At 44.7% G+C, this 26,123-nt stretch overlaps 1 protein-coding gene and 2 non-coding genes across 6 annotated transcripts in view; 2 read left to right on the top strand and 1 right to left on the bottom strand.

Annotated features, from left to right (window-relative positions):
• Positions 1-26,123, bottom strand: part of LOC135401716 (synaptotagmin-A-like) — a 74,875-nt gene that overhangs the window by 10,386 nt on the left and 38,366 nt on the right. For all 4 annotated transcript variants that reach the window (XM_064634260.1, XM_064634262.1, XM_064634263.1 and 1 more), the window contains exon 2: positions 12,730-12,936. In XM_064634260.1, the coding sequence (XP_064490330.1) occupies positions 12,730-12,874 (145 nt within the window). In that variant the 5' untranslated portion in view covers positions 12,875-12,936. The remainder of the gene's footprint in view (positions 1-12,729; positions 12,937-26,123) is intronic.
• On the top strand, positions 18,206-18,421 carry LOC135401781 (small nucleolar RNA U3). Its single transcript, XR_010424913.1, has one exon. It is a non-coding gene; the product is annotated as a small nucleolar RNA U3 (small nucleolar RNA).
• Positions 19,828-20,043, top strand: LOC135401783 (small nucleolar RNA U3). The gene has a single exon (XR_010424915.1). It is a non-coding gene; the product is annotated as a small nucleolar RNA U3 (small nucleolar RNA).

The raw sequence follows: 26,123 nt of genomic DNA, 5'->3' as shown, positions 1-26,123 counted from the left end.
TATTTTAAATTCCAATCCAATCCAATCCAATCCGTAGTTGTCTCGCGCCGTAAGACCTATCACATCAGGATGAATGTCTGTGTGTGCTAAATACGATTCATTGTGCTAAGCGCATTAACATTTCAAGCGGAAGCGAGAAAATCCCGGCGCGCGAGTGGAGACGCATTAAATTAAGGGATATCTTTCGTGATCTCTTCTTCTCGTAAACTCTCAGGGGGGATTTACATTACGAGATATGACAAAATGAAAGAAAGACGTTCAGCTGGAGGGCGTCCACACTTTTCCAGGAAGCTTCGCGCTAAATGAATCACTTCAGCGATAATGAGTGAGATCGTTTCCATGGAAACACAGTGACGTGACAAAACGCACGAGAGCACGTGGAGTGGAACGAGCAAGTAACTCCGTCAACGCGTGTCGCAGCACGTGCGTGGGGACATGAACGCTGTCTGCCCATGTGTTTGTTCAGTGTGTTGCGCGCGCAGAGTATAGATAAGGCGACCTGTGCCCCTACGTCATTAATGACGTAACGCCACCATGCAAAGCGTGCTGGTGGGTACTATCGACTTTATCAGCCTATCAGCCGACGCGTTTTTCCCGCTCATCCCAGCAAAATATAACCTCGATTCTCGTGACGTCACACGTTTATGAATAGAGGGACGTCTATTTTCGCGATCTACCGTGGATACCGGGAATTCTCGGACGAAACGTAAAAGACGAAGACGCCCTCGTGGAGACTTGCGACATTCCAGCGAAACTCCCGTTTTCTCTTCCGTATAACTCACTGATCCAAAATGAGGCGACAAATATTTCGTCACGCTTAACGGGCAAGAGCTAGAAAAGGCGCAAAATCGGGAAATTGAGATCCGGTCTCCGTTTATTATTATTATTTTTTCGCTTCTTGCTTCATTATTTTCGACCCCCTGTTTACCTTTTTTTATTTATTTTTTATTTTTGACGTGGTTCGCAAAATGCGTCGGTTTCCGGCACGTGTCTCTGATGCGTGCACTTGGAGACTGGGAGGTCCGCGGTTCGAATCCGCGGGCCGGCTGTGCCGTCTGGGGTTTTTCCTGGGTTTCCCTCAGATGTGTAATAGGCGTATGCCGGCACAGTTCCCCTGAAGTCGGCCCATGGACGCAGCTATCCTCCCCCCGAGCGGATTCCACTTCACCCTTTCCTCTCCTCCTCTCCACCACCTTTCCCTTCCCGAGAAACATGCCGCCTAATCAGGCAGGCAGACCTCTCGGGTTCCTCCCAACGACACTCCTCCTCCTCCTCCCTCCTGTCTCTGATAAAGCACACAGGAACTGAGCCCGTTAAATTGGAACCGCAGAATAAAGTAGGAAAGAAAATATCTATTACTATAGCAACGGTTGATCCTCATCAGCATGGATAGTGCTTCTCCCTAGTGACACGACTGTGAAATGTAAAACCACCCCACTGTTGCGCAGTGCGCGAGGCTCTCCTGCCTGCAACCCTTGAAAGGTACTACCGAAATTAAAGGCCAAAATTAACCGAAATTAAATTTAAAAAAGAAAATGTAAAATGAAGGAGGAAAGCAAATTACCCAGTGAGTTAAACTTTAAAGAACTATCTTATTTGTGGGCCATTGTTCTTCGCGTCGCAGCATTGGGGTAAAGAGAATTATTTTAATCCCATGTGTCGTACTTGCCTCACCCCCCCACCCCCACCCCCACCCCCGCCTTCGATACAAACCCTGGAGGAAACCTCGAGCTCTGACGTCAAATTCCCAAGCGGAGCTTCCGGTGACAGGTTATGTCACAGCCGGACGAGCCTCGGTATTGGCGCTGCCCATTTTCTACAAGACTGTTTACAAGACTCCAAAGACAACAAGGACTGTTTTACAAGGATTACATACAACGCTGTTTTCTCCAAAAATCGCTGGGCGCCGCCATAGTGAGGTCACATGATCTTCCGCCATTACCGGCCTTCAGCGAGCTGGCTGTCGGAGTGCCAGCTGTGCTGTAAATGTTGGAATCCAGGAACCCGTGAATAAAACCAGAGAAATGTGACGGAAAGTTTTTCGTTTCCGTTACTGGCCCATATGTACACTCTTAAAAATGAACTTCACCGCATAGCACGCTCCTAGCCAACCATAATCTCAAATGATATCGTTATCTGCCCTGATTTGTTGAAAACGGGGGGCGTACACCTTTTTTGTGACAATTATGAACAGCATAAGTGTCACAGAAAAGGCGTACGCCCCGCGTTTTCAACAAATCAGGGCAGATAACGATATCATTTGAGATGATGGTTGGCTAGGAGCATGCTATGCGGTGAAGTTCATTTTTAAGAGTGTATTTCCGTTTCAATTTCCGTTCCCACCATTGTTGCTCTCGTTCTACACTCTTAAAAATGAATTTCACCGCATAGCACGCTCCTAGCCAACCATCATCTCAAATGATATCGTTATCTGCCCTGATTTGTTGAAAACGGGAGGCGTACGCCTTTTTTGTGACACTTATGCTGTTCATAATTGTCACAAAAAAGGCGCACGCCCCCCGTTTTGAACAAATCAGGGCAGATAACGATATCATTCGAGATGATGGTTGGCTAGGAGCGTGCTATGCGGTGAAGTTCATTTTTAAGAGTGTAGTTGCGTTTCCGTTATGGTTTTTGATACCGCCCAACCCCATTGTTGTTTTCCTTCTTTTTTTTTGTGTGTGTGTAAGCTTTGAGACCGTGACAAGACCTAATACCGCTACGTATATATTCTGAAATCTACTTTAAGGACTTTAGGGATACGTGCACACAACAGACAACTTTTATTCAAGAATATACGGGTAGGACAGCTAATATGAACATGGTTTTCACGAATGTTACTCACGCATGCAACTTGCAAGTCACCATAAGAACTATATACTTACTTCTATTTACTATATGCTATATACTTATATGCTCCAGTTTGGTAGCTTATTTCAGTTTTAGTTTCTCAGTTACTTTTAGTTCGCTTTATTCAGCATTGTTTCATAAATTTCTTTAAATGATTCGGTAAACGATTGTAATAATTCGGGTCCTCCAGTACCCGAAATAGTACCGTAAATTCTTTTCGTTTCCTTTTCTGTTTCAGGTATTCTGAGTGTGCGATATCTGTTTCTGTTTCCGTTATCAGCTATATTTCCGGTATACTACCGTTTCCCCTTCTGTTAGCTTTCCCTGCACTCTTAAAAATGAACTTCACCGCGTAGCACGCTCCTAGCCAGCCATAATCTCGAATGATATCGTTATCTGTCCTGATATGTTGAAAACTGGAGGCGTACACCTTTTTTGTGACACTTATGCTGTTCATAATTGTGACAAAAAGGCGTACGCTTCCCGTTTTCAACAAATCAGGGCAGATAACGACATCATTCGAGATAATGGTTGGCTAGGAGCGTGTTATACGGTGAAGTTCATTTCTAAGAGGTGCATAAAACACCGATAAAATTGAAGCATCTGCGCTAGAAGGAGCACAGCTGAGATAAAGTCAGAAGATAAGATCAGATTCGTCAGAAAGATAAATGACGCAACAGCATCAGAGCACACTCTTAAAAATGAACTTCACCGCATAGCACGCTTTCTAACCAACCATCATCTCGTATGATATCGATATCTGCCCCGATGTGTTGAAAACGGGGGGCGGACGCCTTTTTGTGACAATCATGAACAGCATAAGTGTCACACAAAAGGCGTACGCCTCCCGTTTTCAACAAATCAGGGCAGGTAACGATATCATTCGAGATGGTGAGTGGCTATGAGCGTGCTATGCGGTGAAGTTCATTTTTAAGAGTGCACATCAGCGAGTAATGCCCAGTTCCAATTGTCTGTAGACGGCGATAAACATTTGCTAGCACAGTCAACTAGTGGTGTGGCATTTAGCGAATGAGAAGTGCAGAGGTATATTGACGTCACCAACCACCTCGCCCATTGTCTCCTACCAGTGACGTACCGCCCATACCTTCACGGGGAATAAGAGACCTTTAACGACATCGCCTCCGGGTACGGTGGGAGGAGAAAGTAGTCAATAAAGAAAGTCGTAAAACTCATTCGAAGCGTAGGATAAGCACATTGGATGGATAGGTGGGATCGTCTCGGCGCGTGCCTCCGCGAAATCTAATTTCGCGTAGTTTCGCCGTTGGCTGAGTGGATCATGAAAGAAAAATGATGTTGTCGTGGAAGAGGAATATCCATCGCTGAAGACAACAATGAGCATTCACCTGCCTCCCTCTCACGTGAACGAGCATCTCGTTCATATCTTTCTTATCTCGTTCGCGGATATAAACACATCGCAAACCTGCCTCGCTGTCTCGTCTTCCACAGCTACACTGTTAAAAGAGAACTTCACCACATAGCACGCTCATAGCCAACCATCATTCCGAATGATATCATTCTGTGTCATGATTTGTTCAAAACAGGGAGGGAGGCGCCTATCTGGGACAAGATAATCTGTCCCAGATAGGCGCCTCCTCCCATTTTCAACAAATCAATGCACAGAATTATGTCATTCGGAATGATGGTTGGCTATGAGCGTGCTATGTGGTGAAGTTCTCTTTTAACAGTGTACACTCTTAAAAATGAACTTCACCGCATAGCACGCTCTTAGCCAACCATCATCTTTAATGATATCGTTATCTGCCCTGATTTGTTGAAAACGAGAGGCGTACGTCTTTTTTGTGACACTTATGCTGTTCATAATTGTCACAGAAAAGGCGTACGCCTCCCGTTTTCAACAAATCAGGGCAGGAAACGATATCATTAAAGATGATGGTTGGCTAGGAGCGTGCTATGCGGTGAAGTTCATTTTTAAGAGTGTAGGGAGGATGCAGACGAATGCGCATCGAATGGTGACCTTTCGCGCCGTTTTCGGAATGGACGTAACGTTTGCTCTAACGGTAACACCTCGGCGTTCGCGTGCGTACTCCGTTACTTTGACGTTTCAAAGAAGGCCAGAATGAAGTTCCCAGTCAACTTCGTGAACGATTACATCACATTCTTCTACACGTATTATAGTGACGATTACTTACACGACTTACACGTATTAGTTGTGCCTAAATACAGTAATCACTTCGACCACCCGGTAAATCGTAACGTTAATATTTCACATACGATTTGCTATCTGAAGAAGACACAGGAGGCAGGCTAGGTCGGAAGAAAACATGATATCATGTTTTCTTCCATATGGAAGAAAAACCGAGAGAAAATGAGAACTTGCGGACTTGTGTTGCGTTGAAAGACGGAAGTCACTGAAAAGGTAAGCCAGCTGCAGGACTCGAACCCACACCTTCTGGATTACCGGTCCAGGGCTCTACGAACTGATCTAAGCCCTTTAGGCTTTGTGTGTTGTCCTTTCTTCTGTGTTCCAGCATAAGAACATCAATTTCCATCGTGTTGCTTGTTCCTCTCGCTCGGGGTTTGTCTTCCATCGTGTTTACTATCTGGTTAATGTCCCTCGTTGAAGAAAATGCCGACGAATACGACACAAACGGTAGACTAGAAGAATGAAATAAACGAAGACGACATCTATTCAATCAAATTACGAGCAACGAACCTTTCTTTTTGGGGAGCATAAAGAGGTTCACATCATACACGGGCATTAGGGGAGCTTTACTCACCTAATGGCGCGTAATTTACTAGGCCGCGTAGAAATTAGATTTGTCTCCTCCAGTTTGTTATTTTTCTTTATTAAGTGCCGGTTTATTTGTTCCGCTACCCATTACACTGAAGGTGCGGGCGTTTCGAATTATGCGCTATGCCCAGTGCGCACACGGCAGTGCTTCCAGGTGGTGGTGGTGGTGGTGGTGGTGGTGGTGATAGGGCTTGCCGTTGTCGGCCTCACGTATGTGGGCAACGTCACGACTCACGCCCTGGGGGAATGTGCGTCCTGGGCCGACTTCTAAGGGAACTGTGCCGACATATGTCTGAAAGCGTCTGAGGAAAACCCAGGAAAAACCCCAGACAGCTTCCAGTGTTTCTGTTGCGAGACGGGAGATCTCTGCCAATGACTATAGTGGCCAAACGAAAATCGACGTTTTATGGCGCATTTTGTTAAACAGATCGAACTGCATTCCATTTTATACGGTACCTTGTAAAAAACGCAGTAACTTAAAGTATTTTATTTAAAAAAGTACATGAAAGTCTGGAACATTGATGGAGTTCAGAGAATATATTTGACGAGAAAACAACGAAGTTGCACACCGATGCCGGGGTTCTCACTGAAGGTTCTCCTCGCGCATGCCATGACTCAATTAGTTTCCTGGAACCCCACCTTTGTTCCCTCGCTAAGGCCACAGCATTTCGCGTAGTCAAAAGAGTGATCTGTTTTCCAACAATGCTCGGTGAGCTCTGTCTTAAATCGCGTTGCGTTTGTTGAGTTGCGAACATTACGTTCATGCTCTTTAAGTCTTGTACTGCGCTTGCGGCCCGGCGGCCCGTCTCTCCAATGTAGGACACCTCGCAACCGAGACACTGTACTTTATAAATGTACTTCATAACCTTACTTTATAACTGTACTTTATAACTTTATAATTTAGAATATATTTGAAGAGAATGACAAAAACTGTGGTAGGGATCTTAGGAAAATGACAGGATGTGGCGTAAGAACTTCCCAGCAATTTCACAATATTTACAATTATGAAATTAACAGTCGGGTTAATTCGAGAACATAAAAACAATCCTAAGAAACGATACCAATGACTAAATGACCGGAAAATGAACTCCATTAACCGAACCAAGTCATGTCTCGTAGTCACTGCAAGAACAAACACAGTAGGCGTACAGTACATAAAAATAAACACATATTGTAATACTGGTGTCAAATCAACCTATTGTTTCAACATTGCAATGTTCCACTGCGTCCACACCGCGTCCCCATATCGTTGCCTGACAGCGATTCCTGGCACTGAGCCACACTGTGTGCATAGACTCAGTCTCGCCTGCGTTTATTTATTTATTCTACTGTGTTTGTCTTTTCTATGCTGCCCGTATATGTATCGACTGAGCGCATTACCCGAATCCCCGGAATCGGATCACCTTTATAGGTCAACCCTGCTCTTTGTCCAACGTATTTGCCCTTTTCTGCCCGTGAGGTTGGCTGATGGAATTGCAGACGACACAGGGTACCGAGTTGCAGACGACACAGCATACCGAGAAACCCCGAACAAATCCGAATGGAGTGGTTCCTCTTATTACGGTTGGGGGAAAAGATTTCTGAGAAGGAGAAGCCGGAGAGGATTGCGGTCCACGCACGTTTTGTTTGTTTGTTTATTTTGTTCTCTTTGTGTCTAACATATCGCGCTCGAAATGAAGTGGCCGCGAAGCAGACGACAGGCAGACGAGGTCAGATGGCGCCACCGTACGGACGGTGCTGGACCAGCAGCGTGCGCAACGTGGACCTTATTTGACGGGTCGTCGCGTTGGAAGATGCTGGCTGTTGAAATTGGGAGAGGGTAATAAATAATACAAATAACGCTCAAGATTGCAGTTTGACGCCAAAATCGTCCACGTCGCTGAAATGGGATCTGACTGTAGACCGCTTCTTGCTAGCATTACTGGAGCGTAAAATCTTTTTTTGTGGATTAAGTCAAGTTAGGTTAAATTGATTAACGGCTCCGACAGGCGCACGTGAAATTAGCTTGGCACTACCGACCATATTGACTTTTTGTAGTTATGAAAGAGGCAAGCTCGAAAAAGCACTGGCCAGGAATCAAGACGTGAAATGCTGGCACGACTCATAATTCTTTTCTTCTGTACTCCGAATTCATCAGAAAATGATTACGAAAACGCAAGACGTGAAATCTTCTGATGCCTGCAATCCTTTGAAATCACATTGCCGTGCGACGTTGAAAAATAAGGTAAAGGAATGTTTGCTGAACGAAATGAACTGCTGAATGAACGAAAAGGCTGTGGAGCTCATTGTGCGCTTTCTGTGCATAACAAACTGACAGCATGCCTCTTGGGCAGACTTCAAGGGGAATTGTGCAGACATCCGCTTCGAGAGCTTACCGAAAAGCCCAGGGAAAACCTCGGACAGCGCTCTAGTTGATAACTGTACAAATAAAAGTCAATATAAACCCCAAAAGACTAAAAAGGCTGAAAAGATCAATGTTCATTTACTGAGGGGGGGAGGGGGTATATTTATTAAGAAAAAAAAAGAAAGGAAATGTTAGCCAGGCAAAGAGCCGGCTTGCTAGAGCTTTCTAAGAATACTTACACTATAGTTTTCAAACAGATGATAGTGAGTAGTTTATCATATGAAAACAACCTAAACATGACTCCTTACGTGTGCACTCGAAAGGGCTACTTCGCTGGCCTCGATAATAAAATGATCAGACGACTCGCATTCAGCTGTTCGCTGTCAGCCCTCGCAACAAAGTTCAAAGGAAGCCGGTGAATGTATGGTAGACGAACCGGAAGACTAGGAATTACAAAAAGAGAAGACACCTGAAGAAATTGCAGGAAAGATCAAGGAACAAAGAGCTCTGCGGTGAGCAGCTCCCGAGAACCGGGTTAATGATGATCGGACTGGCGCTGTGTTGGCGGCTGTTTACATTTCGTTCTGTATACAGGGTGTTTCAGTTAAATCCCCGGGCTAAATAATTCGCGAACGGGTGCACCAATCCACAAGCTTTCTTTTTTACAAGTATCTGTCTGATACCACCTACAAGCTCCATACCGTGTGAATGAGTGGGAGGCGCTCATTATTAAAATAAAAATGCAAATGAGTTTCGTAAAAAAGCGTAACTTCTAAAGCAGGGCGCTGTCGGCATTAAAATGGGTACTACCCCTTTTGGGACCTTCGGTGGACACCTTTTAGAGAAAAATCTGCCACCGAAGCGGGTCATTTGTTGCAGTAATTAATTGGTTTCGGTTTACGTATTTTTTTTGCGGCTGGTCGCGGCGAAGCGCAAAAGGGCGTATTTCATTGGTGTAATTCATTGGTGTAATTCATTGGTGTAAGGACGCAATTCATTGATGGATACGGGAGTGAAAGAGCGTCCTTTTGCGCTTCGCAGCGACAAGCCGCGACAAAAATACGTAAACCGAAACCAATTAATTACTGCAACAAATGACCCGCTTCGGTGGCAGATTTTTCTCTAAAAGGTGTCCACTGAAGGTCCCAAAAGGGGTAGTACCCATTTTAATGCCGACAGCGCCCTGCTTTAGAAGTTACGCTTTTTTACTTAACTCATTTGCATTTTTATTTTAATAATGAGCGCCTCCCACTAATTCACACGGTGTGCAGCTTGTAGGTGGTATCGGACAGATACTTGTAAAAAAGAAAGCCCGTGGATTGGTGCACCCGTTCGCGAATTATTTAGCCCGGGGATTTAACTGAAACACCCGGTATACATACATACATACATACCGTAAACGCGCTAGGTATGAATTAGTAGTGTATATACTTGTGCATAGTAAATACCGTTTTAACCGATGATGATGTCATTATCAGTTCTCGAATTCTCTCGAACGTCATTATCAGTTCTCGAATCAGTTCTCATTATCAAAATCGAAGCCCTCGCGTCGTTTCGCAGCGCGACAGCCGTATTAAAGGGATAGTAGATTTTTTCGTCGGTTTGTGTGATTACCATACTCAGATTTCATCTATTCTGAGCCCCAAGTATAGACGAATAATTTTTCCTAATTAATTTACTAACGTAGAACTCTCTTCAACACGAATGCCTGTAGTAAAAAAAGAAGAAGAAAAAACACTCATGTAATGCTAGCCTTTTCATTTTAAATAAAACTTACGCAAATTTTACGGGTAATGCGAAACAGAATAAAGGTACACGACGCAGATATGACACGTGATACAGCAGTGGAATGAAGTTTGGCATTTAAAATGAAATTCAACGCGCTTAAACTGTTTGTTTTATGTTCAAATGAATATCTCCGTTAGGCTATGCGTAGAAGAGCACACCAGCACTTGCGGATATCAAGCAGCCAACTACAAAGCGGACAACTATAATACCAGCAAGTCAAATAAAATCACCGTTCGACGGCAGGGGTCGCTAACCTCGCGATTCTTCTTTTCGTGCTCACTTTATGCAGACGAGCAGCGCTGCTCCTGTTCGCTGTTACGCTTTTTTTAGCAGACGACAGTAGGGATAATGTCATTCCCACACCGATTACGTTGTGGACGAACCTGTAGCAGACGACGAGTCGCATATTGACGACGTCCCACGTGATCACTTTATACGACCAATTGCTTCGATACGACATGACCAGAACAGATGTCTTCGTTTATTCTTTTCGTGGGCGTCAGTTCCACTTCTCGCTTTCAGGTGGCGCAATGCTGGGGACAACGACCGCTGCAATCGGACTGTCGGTAGCAAATGGAAACACAAGCTTCCAGTTTAGCTGCGATGGGTCTCTACTTGATGCATTCGCTTGATGCTTAGAGTTCTATTGCTCTTCTTTTCTGTTCATGCTAACTAGCTCATTGAAACACGTGACACATCAGGAACTTTGTTTCTCTCATAAGCACATTTTTGAAGCAGAGCGGAGGGTAAAGTTGGAAAGCTGTGCATGTCGCGTGTCAGTCACGACTGAACAATTAGTCAGGGGCAACTATGATGATGAACGACACCAGCCCGATTGACTCATTGACTCGAGTATTAAATTTTCCCACCTTAATGTTATTTAAAGAAATGAGGACGTGACATTTAACGTGATTCGAAAGATTGTTTCATTCACTCTACATTTTTCATTCTTGTTACAGGCAGCAATCTGCACATCCCGATCCCTACGTGTGACGTGAGCTCTAATTGGCGCTTCGGATGCGCCGTCTACGTCACGAGTCACCTGACTGACCCTCCCACCGGAAATGCGAATGTCGACCTCACTCGTTCACTTGCACACTCTTAATTGAAACAGTGGAGGAGGTCTAAAGGTTAGGGCTCGTGTTATACCTGTTGCACAACACGCCACTGCCAAAAAACGAGTATTGAGGGGTATTTTACTGTGCCTTTAGCGCATCCATGCCAATAGACGATTTGAAAAAGATGCTCGCACCACCAAGCGCGCCGCGCAAAGCAGCATGGGAACTTTGAGGGACACTGCTCTGTCGTCTGCTACGGTTATGGTGTATCTCGGCTGACGCCGCTGCTACGCACACCGGGAATGTTGTTGTTCTTCTTCTACCTCCGCCTCTGGTCGTCTCATAATGCTTTAAGGCGCTCTAAGTTCCCATGAGCCCTTGCGTGCCACAGGTGGCGCTTGCTTTTCTAAAAAGGTCTATTAATAGCTTCAAAAGGATGGACGAGGCCGTGAAAGGCAACAGGATGTAAGACATCTACAGCCTATTGTTCTTCGTCTCTGTTTCCAACATGACACAATACGACAGTCTCACGCCGATGCCTCTTGCTATAGGGGCCAACATGATCAAGTCACTAATTATAGTAGCTGCACACGGGGGCACAGCGACGAGCGTTATACAGAATGCACGAGCGTTTAATTAATGCTCCAGGTAGCGCGCGGCATTCCTAACGATTGCGAGTAACGATCAGTGTGTTCCAGGGAATCAATTCAGTGCAGGCTTTTTTTTTTCTAAAATTAATTGAGTTGCGGTCAACACGGAGTTCGTATAGCTTACAGGTGTGTTAGTAGTTCTCGTTTTTTGAATCCATCTTTTGCGCGGCCTTGTAGCGTTCGCGTCGTATAGGCGCCACAGAGAACAATGGGTAAGGTAAGCCTCCTGGTATAGTAGGTGACATGTGCCCTGACAACTCGAACAATTATCTACTTAGGCTCGCTGTACGAGTGGCCGTAAAAGTCGGTAATAGATATAATGTAGTTCGGCTTTGCTCCATTACGTATTGAGCGCTCAACTGTGCATATTACGGAGAAAGAATAACCTCTAGATTGTGGACCCGGACAATACGACTCCGTATTACGTAAGCATTTATTAACAAAAAAGAAGAGAAAAAGAAAACGACGAAGATGCTACGTCAAGAATTTAAAAAGGAAAGGCTGTTGGATAAAGCGATGACAATACAGAATGCAGAGAATGAGACATTGTGCCGACTTATTGATGAAAGGCAGGTAGACATTGCATGCTGCGAACTACTAGAGGAACAACATCTGGAGAAACAACATGTAACGCTATGTCCTTGAGACACCTGTTATGTCATACACCCTGCACTCATGCTTTTGTATAGGTGGTTGCGACTGCGGTCTTCTCGCTTGTGCAAGAAAGATCCAACGGGAAAAAAGATCCATCGGGAAAGAACATTCAACGGGGTCACGTGACAGATGGAAAAAAGATCCAAAGGAGAAAGAAGATCCACGCGGCAAAAAGATCCATAGGGAAAGAAGATCCACTACACTCTAAAAACTGAACTTCACCGCATAGCACGCTCTGCGCCAACCATTGCCACGAATGATAGGGTTATCGTTTCTGATTCGAAGAGAGAGGGGGGCGTACGCCTTTTTGTGTCAATTTGGATACATGATAATTGACACAAAAAGGCGTACGCCTCCCTCTCTCCTCGAATCAAAAGCGATAACCCTATAATTCGTGGCAATGGTTGGCGCAAAGCGTGCAATGAGGTGAAGTTCAGTTTTTAGAGTGTAGTGGATCTTCTTTCCCAATGGACCTTTTTTCCCTTTGGATCTTTTTTTCCTGAAATCCGGTCTTCTTTTTTTTTTCTCCCCCTTTGTAGAGGAAATGAGTCAGCCCGGCGAGGGCTGACAGAATAAATAAATAAATAAATAAATGAGTATTAAGTAGCTTACCGCGTTCCTCGCGCCTTCCCCAGATGCATTGATAGAACCAGCAGTGCGGAGTGACGACACACACGGTGACCAGGATGGTGGCCGACACTAGACCCGCACAAGCCGCCATGATCATCAGCTTCTGGGCGTCGCTCAGTTCAAGCATCCTGGTTCAGCTGCTGCTGCTTCAAGTGCTGCAATCGTGGTTTCCATACACATAGAGAGGCCCTGGAGGAAACGGACAATGAAAAATAAGACACTCGACGACATAGCATATACACTATTAAAAATGAACTTCACCGCATAGCACGCTCCTAGCCAACTATTATTTCGAATGATTTCGTTATCTGACCTGATTCGCTGAAAACGGGGGGCGTACGCCTTTTTTGTGACAATTATGACCAGCATAAGTGTCACAAAAAAGGCGTACGCCTCCCGTTTTCAACAAATCAGTGTTGATAACGATATCATTCGAGATGATGGCTGGCTAGGAGCGTGCTATGCGGTGAAGTTCATTTCTAAGAGGTGCATAAAACACCGATAAAATGGAAGCATCTGCGCTAGAAGGAGCACAGCAGAGATAAAGTCAGAAGATTAGATCAGATTCGTCAGAAAGATAAATGACGCAACAGCATCAGAGCACACTCTTAAAAATGAACTTCACCGCATAGCACGCTCCTAGCCAACCATAATCTCGACTGATATCGTTATCTGCTCTGATTTGTTGAAAATGGGAGGCATACGCCTTTTTTTTGTGACAATTATGAACAGCATAAGTGTCACAGAAAAGGCGTACGCCTCCCGTTTTCAACAAATCAGGGTAGATAACGATGTCATTCGAGATGATGGTTGGTTAGGAGTGTGCTATGCGGTGAAGTTCATTTTTAAGAGTGTAGGCGCGTGCGCCAGCGGGAATAAGTGTGCGCTTGTGTGAGCAAGCGAGTGAGTGGGCGCACGCGCCAGTGAGTGGATGCAAGTATGTCTGTGTGCGAATGTTTTTTTTTTTTTCAAAGAGCAGCAAGCCTTAGATTATGGCTAACAACTCTTAACTCATAATAATAATAATAATAATAATAATAATAATAAGAGAAGAGGCAAATAAAACCAGAGGACGATGAAGTGACGGCAGCGCAAAACCCCCCAAGAAGTCTATCGGAATGGAACGATACTTTATCATCCATTTTAGAAGAAAGCCACACAAAATGAGCTGTCTGCCGAAAAAGCGGCGTCTGCGTTAAGATGCTGAGGTGACGTAGCGAGCCCAGACTGACGTAACAGCAGGCTTGTACGTAACTTAAACGAAACTAAGTACATTACAAATACTTAACAAAATAAGTATTTAGTATTCTAACTTATATTCTTTCTGGGAGTAACTTGTAGATAGGTTCGTATCGTTGTTGAAGTGGTCCGCAGGGTTGTACGGTTGCGGATCCGACGCTACACCGACACGTTGCAAATGGCGTCCACGGAGACTTGATGTGGAACACCGACTATATACATTTATTTACAAGTACATACTAGTTACAAACGCTAGCCTGAGTGGCAGCGAAACCATCAGCAATCAACCCCAAGGATACTCGGGCGTGGCATTTTAACGGAAATGCCACCCTTTCTAAGCCAATCAGAAATTCACAAACTGATGTCAAGGGATGCACGTGCACAGCAGCTGATATGGGAACTTTCACTTTCAACAAGCTTTCTCCGAAAAGGGTAACAAAAGATCACCGGTCCGGTGACCCGCTTTCCACGACTGCCAGCCGGACGTCCCAAGGGTTTGAATGGGGTACAGGTTCCGAGCGACCTAGAAAGCGCTCTAATCCGCATTGAGAGGTCCAACAGCGAAGGTCGTCCCTCTAAGGTGCTTCCCTCATGGCAGTCAACAGACAACAGTAAAAATTAATTAACTGAAACACTTATGTGATTGCTCGGCTATTCGGCTAACGCTTGTACTCGTTTCCTATAAGTTACTCCTAAGATACGGTATTTCATTTGTTCAGTTTTTTTTTTTTTTTTCTCGTTTAGACAGGAAGGACGAGAAGAAGACGAATTTTTTCCTATGCCACTTCCATTTCCCTCTACTCTACTCAATTAATTTTTTTGCCTGGTACTCAGTAACTTGACTTTTTTTGTTTGTTTAGTGTCTTCCACAAGCCTGCCTGATAGCAGCAACAGTGCGCAAGCGGGCTTCCAGATCGGCACCCGTATCGAGTCCCGGGGATCCGAGAAACAGGACTTCTAGAGGGAGACAAAGGACCTCTACCAAACATACTGATCTGATGACGCCACGCCGGGAGATTGGGGCGGGACTCCAAGGTCACGCCGCATCGCTCACGCACGGCTAGTTCTTGAGGACGTTTTTACAAATTAAAATGCGGGAAGCAGAGAAATACTGTTAGCGCAACATGATCTTACTCCCTGAAAAAAGACTATGGAGTTTTTTTTTTTTTTTTAATATGCTTCCTGAATTTTAGCAATAGAGAACACACTGCATTTGTTATAAGCTCCCGTTATCTTGTAGAGCGCGAGTAACCCGCGAAAATTGTGCGTTGCTTCTTCATATAATCAGACGCAACGTGTTCACACGTGTTCGTGTGGAACTTCCAACAACAAGTTGTTACGTAATTAACCTCTTTCACAAAAAGAGCAATGACAACATAGCGCGAGACCTACAGCTGCTGACGACGGCGAGACCTGAGGAATGATGCTTATGAAAGCGGCTGTTCCATTGGTTATTGTTCAGTTGTGCATCGGGACTCTTTCGCGAATATTGTCATTTCTCCTAGTACAAAAACATGAGCTCTGATAGTTTTCCCCTGTCACACTGGCATCTCGAATGATCGCCGCCCATTATCTAACGTGTCCCTTTCATTGGGTTTCAGGAACGGAGAAAACACAGAAGACAGACGCAATACGACGTGTCTGTCTTCCGTATTTTCTTCGTTCCTGAAACTCGAGGACATGTTGCCTTCATGGAATGCCCACCAGCTCCTCATCTGTGCCTTCGTGTCAACCTGTTATATCCAATGCTCTTTGACAAGTTGACACGTTACACGATAGGTTGCGCTACTCACATGTTCAATGGTCGTTGGTTTCAATACTCATATTACCTATAACGAATCTATAGAGTCGCCTCGGTAACGGCGTTTTTAATAGGAAGCAATGTGGTAGTATTGTAAGAATGGAAGTTTTTTTAAATCAATCAATCAATCAATGGATAGCTTTAGCAGACCGTTGACAGCGTAGTTTGCGTCGAACCGTATCAACCGAACCAATCAATGGATAAGGTTCTGAGTCACGCACGGCTGCAATTGGTTCCGATAGGCACGATAATGTTACCAACAGTTTGCGAAAACTGCCTAATGTCGCGAATTATACCCGAGTTACACGACGCGCAAAAAATTATGGTGCCGTGATGTTACAAATAAGGTCTGTCTACCTATATTATGGCGACCGACGTACAAAAGGAGTTGGAGCTACCAGCTTTTAAGATAGGGTGCGTTAAGTAGCCGCCCCTCTTTTGGCGCACTCATATCGGGAGTATGACACGCCCGAAGCGGTCACTAAACTGCGAAAAGCAACTTTGGAGCACTACACTGTTGTCTGCTCATGCTGTGCACATTTTATTTTTTTCTTAAAACCAAACCAAACCAGTGCACAGACGGAAGACACGTTGGCTTATAGTTTGAAACTATAGTGACGTTGGAAGAGACGACTACTGTTGTGAAGACTTCTCCTTGTAACAGCGAATGAAACTGAAAAGATGGGAAATTGTAACAGACGTCATAGGAGCTGTTTCCTGTGAAGACGGTTGCATGGCGTGAAGACGTCCCCATTAAAGCGCAGCATTTCTCGCTAATAACCGCCGATATCCGTGTGGAAGTTGCCCACTAATACAAAAGTACGATAATAGTTATAAAAATACCACAGTTTACTGAAATCGGAGCACTGGGTAACATAGGAAGCCCGTATTTTGCTTCCGAAGCCACACTTCGAAGGTCGTCCCGCCGCCATCGAACAGGAAGTTACGTCACGGAAAATCTCTAGCATCCGGGCGCTTGTCGTCTGCTTCCATGCATTCACGTGGCTTCTCCTGGTAAAACTGTGAATCGAGTAATACATACTCCTCCCCATAGATAGCGTTGACTTTGTTATAGGTTCCGCTTTTGACAAAATTTCTAATACGAAAGCGCAGTCCCACGGGCGTCTAATACACCAATTAGACAAGGAACTAAGAAAGCTTAGTCACACGCCTCTCACCTTTGCCAAGATAATGGGCAATTGGAATACAAGCTCAGATCGAAAAATTGCACTCAGTGTGCTGTGTGACTTCCTCAAAGAAACGCAAATCGTGCAGAGATATTAGGACAGGTCCACTGAAGAAGAAACTCCGCATGTTGACAATCAGCAGATAGATCCAAAGTGCAAAGGATGATCCTCCTGCGATCTATAAATGTAATAATCAACAAGCTACCTAATCCAGCTAACCCCCTCCCCCCAGCCGACATACAAGCGAAGGAGAGGAACATACTCCTCAACTAAAAGAAATGGAGCAGCAGACCCCAAACTCGGGCGTCACCAAGCTCCAAAACGCAGCTACTTCTACTTCTACTGCTTCCATGCATGCACTTTATTTGAAACGGGAGCTCGAAAAGCGGCACGAAGTCTCGCACTCTCGGGGGCACGAGGGGCGCTGAAACACTCGCGCTTCAGGAAACACAAACGCTCGCCTACAGAACGCACCCATACATCGTACTCAAAGGCGATAGTGTACGTAACAGATAGCGTTGGTGGTTCTGTGCACTGCGCGATGCTCTCTTTCTCTTATGGGCGTGCGCAGAATCATCAACGCTACCGATTACGTACGCAAAAGTGATAGCCTACGATGTACTAAAACTCGCTAATATCAGAACTCGCACGTAATCTACGGAGAGCCGATAAGAACCCGCATCTCTATTTGAGCCACGCTTCGAGGTCCAACATTACATGACGAAGAAACCGGTGGGGAGAGGAGCCAGCCTTTGACGGCCCCGGAGTTGTTTGGTCAGATGAACAAAATGCCTTCGAGCACTCAGTGTGCATCCTCGCAAAACTGTTTGGCTGTTTACTTATTTTCCGCGAATTTCTAAACACGCGATGGACCTGCGAGTTGATCTGTGCAGGCACGGGGCGATACGGCCTTGCGCGTGCGCATGCGCATGCGCACCTACGGCTGAACTCGCTTATCGGAAAGTGCGTGGGGAGAGGGAAACTGGAGCATACGAGCTCCTGAAACATACGGAAAACGCACCTGATATCGCATATTACCATTAAAGGAGTCGCAATATTATAATGCTCGAGTAAAAAACGCCTTTCGCGTGATCAATTACGCTAAATGGTAGCAGAAAAACTCAAAGTACTTTGCCGGAAGTAACAGCACCCCTGCATCAAAGGTCTCGAACACCTTTAGCATTTGGCATCGGCCGCTACACCTATGTCAAGTTCCAACCCTTTCACAGGCAAGATCATGCTTCATAGGATCATTTCTATAGTATGATTGTTGAGTTTCTTTCGCAAACTCGAAATGCCTACAACCACGATGAGGAGTTCTAGGGTTTCTACCTGAGCGCGAAGCGGGCAGAATGCGTCGGCTTTTTAAGCCTTTGCTTCTGCCATTGATGACCGTTCCCCTCGGACTTAGCTCTGAGGTGGAGGGTAGAAACCCATTCTGAGTGGTTGTGGCACCAATTTTTTTTAGAACAAAAAAAAAAAGATTTATAATAAATACTCTTTCCAATGGTTTCCAAAACATCCGCTGCCTCCATTGCCGACATCCCACAATTCTTTAACCTCCTCGATATGCCTAGTATTTTGTACTTCACTTGAACTACATTTGGAATTGGGTACTTGTACTGTACTTGAAGTACTAATGACGCCAGGTACTTGGTACTTTACTTTAAGTATAATTTTGAGGTACTTTTCCCATCACTGGCTAGGCGAACCTTTAAGAATGTTGGCTGTCAAACCCATAGTGAATGACACAATGAACATTGTAATATTCTATGCTGTGATGAGAATGCACTTCCCCGTAAAAGGCATTAACGGTTCTTGCGCAGAGCGGAGCAAAAAGCAGAAACCTTCAAAGGAGGCGCGTCTACAGTGAATACACTTATGTGAGCATTCAGACTCGTGTACAGATGTTCTTTGTTTTCATTGTGTGCATATGTAGGTACATATATATCATGATGAGGGGACGAAACAGGTTGTTGCTATCTTGTTTTGGCATTGCCAGGTTGAAATTTTGAGATGATCGTGTCTTCATTGACTGATAGGAAGCTTTATGCATCGAGGAACAAAAAGAAAGATTAACCGGCCTCGTTGCTGCGACATTAAAAAATAAAATGAAATAAAAACGTACTAAAAGTAAGAATGAACAAAGAAAATACCTGATAAAAGAGAGATACAAAAGTTGAAAAGGATGGTTGCCATCAGCTTTGTCACGTCCAAGCTACGCATGGGACCTACAAAGCTGAGTACCTGTTCCTTTGCATGCTTGAATAAGCGATCTTCAATGTGTTTTAAGCTATGACCATTACTGTTTTGTTTTCCGTTGATATTTACCCCTCACCGTTCCATTCCTCCGCAAAACTTCTCGGCCACACGGGCGAAAACGGCCCGTTCAGACGACGCGCTTCGGAAGCATTCGGGAGAATCTTCGCATACATCCGTGTTGGCGCGCCACCTGACGGCGTCTTCCGCGAACGGGCCGCCTTGGCTGCGGCGCCCCTCACACCAGACAATATTCATCTAGCCACCATAATACGGCTGTATATACGGCGATATACGCATCTACGGCTGAACTCGCTTATCGGAAGGTGCGTGGGGAGAGGGAAACTGGAGCGTACGAGCTCCTGAAACATACGGAAAACGCACCTGATATCGTATATTACCATTAAAGGAGTTGCAATATTATAATGCTCGAGTAAAAAACGCCTTTCGCGTGATCAATTACGCTAAATGGTAGCAGAAAAACTCAAAGTACTTTGCCGGAAGTAACAGCATCCCTGCATCAAAGGTGTCGAACACCTTTAGCGTTTGGCGTCGGCCGCTACACTTATGCCAAGTTCCAACCCTTTCACAGACAAGATCATGCTTCATAGGATCATTTCTATAGTATGATTGTTGAGTTTCTTTCGCAAACTCGAAATGCCTACAACCACGATGAGGAGTTGTAGGGTTTCTATCTGAGCGCGAAGCGGGCAGAATGCGTCGGCTTTCTTGGCCTTTGCTTCTGCCATTGATGACCGTTCCCCTCGGACTTTGCTCTGGGGTGGAGGGTAGAAACCCATTCTGAGTGGTTGTGGCACCAATTTTTTTAGAACTAAAAAAAAAAAAAAGATGTAAAATAAATACTCTTTCCAATGGTTTCAAAAACATACACACAAAAAAAAAAAAAAACAAAAAAAAACAGCGGGGCTGTTTAACCATTTCTCTCTCTCTTCCATTGCCGACATCCCACAATTCTTTATCCTCCTCGATTCCTAGAATCACAACAAGATCGGTACTAACTGTTAAACAGTGACGTTCACCGCTAATTATATTTCCCGTTTCATAAAGTCCGAATATTTATTTACTATACAGCAACACGTCCCTATCGGAATAGATATACGTATTTTTGGGTTATTATTAAATGCGTGATACGAAGGAAGATTCGTGCACTGGCATGAAGCGAGCAAAGTTATTCTCGTGTGTCTGTTCAGAAGGTTAGAAAGGCGCTCGAGGTGTGTGGTATGTCGTCAACAGCTGGAGCAGAACAAGGACGAACAGCTGCGTCCAAGACGAGCACATTCTCCGCCTGAGCGAGGAAGAAGTTGATTCTTTGTACCGAGCAAGATCATCTATATGTCGTGCGAGTCTGCAAAACGAAAATTTTCGACCTCTTCCTATACCGGGTGTTTCAGTTAAATCCCCGGGCTAAATAATTCGCGAACCGGTGCACCAATCGAATAACTTTCTTTTTTACAAGTATCTGTGCAATACCGCCTACAAGATGCGCACCGCGTGAATCAGCGGGAGGCGCTCATTATTTAAATAAAAATTCAAATGAGTTTCGCGAAAAAAGATAACTTCTAAAGCAGGGCGCCGTCGGCATTAAAATGGGTACTACCCCTTCTGGAACCTTCAGTAGATACCTTTTAGAGAAAAATCTGCAACCGAAGCGGGTCATTTGTTGCAGTAATTAATTGGTTTCGGTTTACATATTTTTGTCGCGGCTGGTCGCGGTGAAGCGCAAAATGACGCTCTTTCACTCCCATGTCCACCAATGAATTACATCCATACACCAATGAATTACACCAATGAATTACGTCCTTTTGCGCTTCGCCGCGACCAGCCGCGACAAAAATACGTAAACCGAAACCAATTAATTACTGCAATAAATGACCCACTTCGGTGGCAGATTTTTCTCTAAAAGGTGTCCACTGAAGGTCCCAAAAGGAGTAGTACCCATTTTAATGCCGACGGCGCCCTGCTTTAGAAATTACTTTTTTTCACGAAACTCACTTGAATTTTTATTTAAATAATGAGCGCCTCCCGCTCGTTCACGCGGTGCGCATCTTGTAGGCGGTATTGCACAGATACTTGTAAAAAAGAAAGTTATTCGATTGGTGCACCGGTTAGCCCGGGGATTTAACTGAAACACCCGGTATATATTCGCTCCTCCTCGTTAACGGGTAACGTACCGTAACGTACCGTAGAATGTTATTAAACGCAACTCGCGTCCTGTGAGTTTCGTTGATACTGAACAGGCGTTTGGACTGGCATGGTTGATCTTGTAAACGATTAGTTTCAGAAAATTAACGTTCCGTGCAAGGACACGCATGACGTGCGCTAAGATGAGCAGAACAAATTTGAGCACCCCACAGACCGCTGTGGCGTTGCTGTCGACCATTGCTTGTCTGTTGTGTACGGATCTGAACGAGAATCAGCTCGTGTACGGCAAAAGTCATCGCGAGCGGCTGATGGTTGTCACGTTAGCATGTGGGAGACATATGTGGACTGTACACGACACTTGCTCGCTATTAAAAAAAAAAAGTTATATATATATATACAGGGTGTGTGCAGAAAAACATGACCCGCATTTAGGCACATAGCTTGTTGCCTACCTAACTAACGAACTTCCGGTGGCGCACGATGGCGCATTTATGCGTGCGAAATCTGCAGAAAAATTGTGGAAGCCATACTCAGCTTAAAAAATAAACGGAACCACGAAAACGTCGGCTTCCGTGCATCAGAATAGGGCAACATGGTGGACAACAGGGTGTATGTGAAAGGGCAACACGGTGGACGTAGGAGAGTTGTGTTCAAGTACCGCTAGGGGAGCTATCGGTGCATAAACCGAAACGATGTCCCACATGGATGCTCATCGGCAGTACCCCTAGCGGTGCCTGCACATAACTCTCCTGAGACGGAAATGCACTACCATGCACTGTCATGACCGCCCTATTCTAATGCATGGAAGCCCATGTTTTCGCGCTCTGTTTATTTTTTTACATTGAGTATGGCTTCCAGGATTTTTTGGTAGCTTTCGCACGCATAAATACGCCGTCGTGCGCCACCGGAAGTTCCTCGGCTAAGTAGACAACGAGTTACATGTAAAAATGCGGGTCATGTTTTTCTGCACACACCCTGTATATATATATTTTAATCGATTGATTTTATCGTACATTTTTATAACATTTTCCTGTTTTGTATTTCATTTCATTTCGTGTAGATAGAAAGAAGCGAGTCGCGCGCAAAGGAGGTCCGGATATGTTGAGCCGATTCGTACAATAAATACCATCCTAACCAGGACAACAAACAGATGTGCCAGGATAACAAACAGCGGAAGAAGGCTTTTCCCCACCATTTAAAGAAGCTGCATGTCAAGGAGCGATTGGCCTTCTCCTCTAATTGGCTTCTCTGCAACACTCAACTCGTATCCGGAACGAAACGCCTTGTGTCGGGATTAACTCGAGGCGCTCAAGTAGGTCACGCTAAAGTCCCTCCCGTTTTGCTAATCTTTCTACTAATCTTCCCGTTAGCTTCTTTTAGCTAGCAGAACATGCGGGGTAACGCGGGAGGTCTTACGTGGGCAAAGAAGCTTTAGCCGGAGAGTCTTACATCTTTCAAAATATGGGTCATATAGTATGTACTGCCTTTATAGACAAAAATCTATTTTAGAAAAAGTAAAATTTTTTGTAGGTATTCCGCTAAACGTGTGTTAGACGCGGTAGCTTCCTACGGCCACCTTCCTATACCCAGATCTTCGGGTACCCTCACTCGTTTTGGTAACCCCCCCCCCGCTCGCCCCCCAATTGTAACTTCTTCCGTCTTCTCTCTCCACAAATGTTACGGACGGACTTACACCACCAGAGGCTGCAGCAGCGTGCCATGTACCCCAACGATAAGGCAAAGACATGAGCAAGTTTTTCGCAACGTTTTTCGAGCAATATTTTCGCAGTAACCCATGGTCTTTGGGGTGGTTTTGTTACCGCAATTTTTTGCACCCTACTTCATCATTGTTGATACCCTTTTGTGCAGACAGCCTGCCAAACCACGACCGTATCCAATATCACCCCTCTGATATAACAGAGGAAGGGATCTGGATTCACAAAACACACGCACACAACGAAACTGTTGACATGTCCCATTCCCTGCGGATATTGCACAGACCCGGACAAAAGCCAACTTCCTTATTCGCTATTGTCGTGTTTCGTCGAAATAAACACATCCAAGTGTAATGGAGACATCAACCTTATACTCATCTGTACCACAGGAGCAAACCATTTACCGTTATTTACTGTTGTGTGTGCAACATTTTTTAACAGTGAAGAAACTTTCCAGCTATAAATCAAAATTTAAAAAGACATCGATCACAATTTCAGTTCCTCTTTATACCCTGACATACGGGCACGTTTAAACTCCTTTCCATTACGGGTCCTTTACAGCTGCAAAGGACACCTTCGCAAAAGGAGTTCCTGCCGGTGACACTCGGCAAGAGCGAACTCCTTTTGGTGTTTCGTTTGAAAAATACAGTCAAACTCCTTTATAGCGAACACCTTTTTAACGAAAATACCACTACAGCAAATTTTTTTTGCGGTCCGGCTGGACCCTTTTGGTCCAATAATGGACATCATTTTTAACGAAAATACCTTTACTGCGAATTTTTTTTTGCTGTCGCCTGAGTTTCGTTGTAAAGGAGTTTGACTGTATACCCAAAGTTGTCGCGATAAATCTCACAACCGGCCTACACGTACGAAAACATAACAATATACGACCAATGAATTCAGAATACGTACTGCAACTGCAATATATGCACGCAGACTTCGAGTACTTGTAAAATGAAAACACGGTCTAGCCTTCGTTCGAGAGTATTGCCGTCGTATCGCCCTTCGTTCGAGGCTACGCCATACGCCTGTACGCACGCAACGCTTTTCCGTTTGTCAGAGGTATAATATTGATTGGTTTGGTTACACTAGTGCGACAAAACGCTTCATTTTTCGTCTTCTTTTTCCTACTTCTAATCTCACCCAATCTCAGGGTTTCAGTAATGGATTGCCATTTTCTAAGCTTCTTTCTGAAGAGTGCGGATTGATATTCCAATTCTTTGTGTCGAGAAGCACATTAAAAAGCCTCCAGGTGGGCAAATGAATCGTCCGCCCGACCATTTTGCAGTTGGTCCTGGTCATAATTGTCTCGTTACGTAGAACCCCGAATTTTATTTATTTATTATTAAAAAAAACAACAACTAAGGATTGAAGAAGAAAAATGAATGATAGGAAAGTTAGTTAAGAGAGAAGTTCTTCTCTCTTAACCAACTTTCCTTCCTTCTAAGGAACTAGTAACCCTTCCCCCGTCTCACGCAAGGTATCGCGGAAGAAAGGGAGAAAAAAATAAATAAATAGAAAATAAGGGAACCCCGGATTAGTAACATTATAATAAAAGTTCTACGAAGTTATCCGGCACGACGAACCCCGTGTTATTTACGCGTACTGCTAATGGAATGCGCTCGCCATGAGCGGGCGCCGTCGATAAAGATGCCCAGGCCTGTGACGTAATCCCGCTGCTCTTTTCAGTCAATAGAGACAAAAGAGCATTGTTCCCTGTCATTTGCCGGCCCTCCGAACCGAGCTTCTACGAAGATAATGCCGAGATTAATGTTGTCAACGTTCCGCTGCCATGGTGCTTAGAGAAACCACAACCTATTTTTGTACCTTAATAGAAAGTTGCTCGATTGAGTTACATAACTGCGTATGCGTGTTTACAGTGATCGAAGAATGTCGTACCAATTCGCTGTAGGTTGACGAAAGTAAATATGTAAAAGCGTAAAAGAAGAAAGAGAAAAAAAAAAAAAGAAATATTCGAAAGACCAGACAGCGTTTGAGTTTATATAAAAGCGGTCGATATCAGCTGAGAGGGTGTACCGCCTGCAAACGAATCCGTCGTCTGCTAATAAGGTGGATCGGTTTCGCGACACTACGCCCCCACGTGGACACTTTTCTTACGCATCATGTACGTTCTAGGGCATTGATGATACCCGTGAGTATGTGAGGGATCCCGCTGTGATTCAGGGTTTTGATTCAGAGTGTATAATAGAGCTATACAGCTTTTGCAATGGAGCAGGTAGCACCCATGGCCGGTTGCTGAAAGCTCCAAGGTTTACTTTTTTTGCTAACTAACTAACTAACTAACTAGGGCAATTACATCTGTATTTCACACATTCTGCTATATATGGGGATCGTTCAATCACACAGCGACATGCCTATCGGTAGGTGGCGGAAAAATTAGATTAAATTAGAGAAAGAAAACAAACGTGATAGGTGGCGGAAAGCTGGAAAGGGGATGCTACCGCTTCCTGGGCAGACTTCGTGGGACAACGACATCCGTCCAGCAAAACGTTCCACGTGCTTCATTATTTAAGAGTACACGGTACCACATTTATCGAAACGATTTACTCCATTTCTTGCCTCGAGCACATATCGTGATACAGACAACGTTTGCTTCCCTATAGAGCCCATAACACGTACTGAATCAGTTTCATTATTACCACATATCCTCACATGAAAGATCGTTAGTCGTATTTCGCGGAGATTTTAGCCGTTGTCAAGCAGCTCCTGTCACTTTTTACCCGAACTGCGACATCACATATGTACCTCTTCATAGTGAAAATAAAGACTAGCTGAATCGGATGAAATTGAAGAAACGCGGCGAACATGTAGATGCATGCTGCTCAGCTGTATTTCCGAAACAAGTGCAAATAAAGAAGCGCAGCAGCGGAGAAATGCCATCGCTCTTCTGTAAAGCTGTCTCTCCACCTGCGTGTTATGTGGCGTAGTGTTTTGACAGGAAAGGCACTCTATAAGCGGCACACGCCAAATTACCGACCCTCGGGGCGTGAA

Source organism: Ornithodoros turicata, chromosome 7, assembly GCF_037126465.1.
Source record: "Ornithodoros turicata isolate Travis chromosome 7, ASM3712646v1, whole genome shotgun sequence".
In the NCBI taxonomy this organism is placed as follows: Eukaryota; Metazoa; Arthropoda; class Arachnida; order Ixodida; family Argasidae; genus Ornithodoros; species Ornithodoros turicata.
This window is presented reverse-complemented; position numbering and strand designations above follow the sequence as displayed.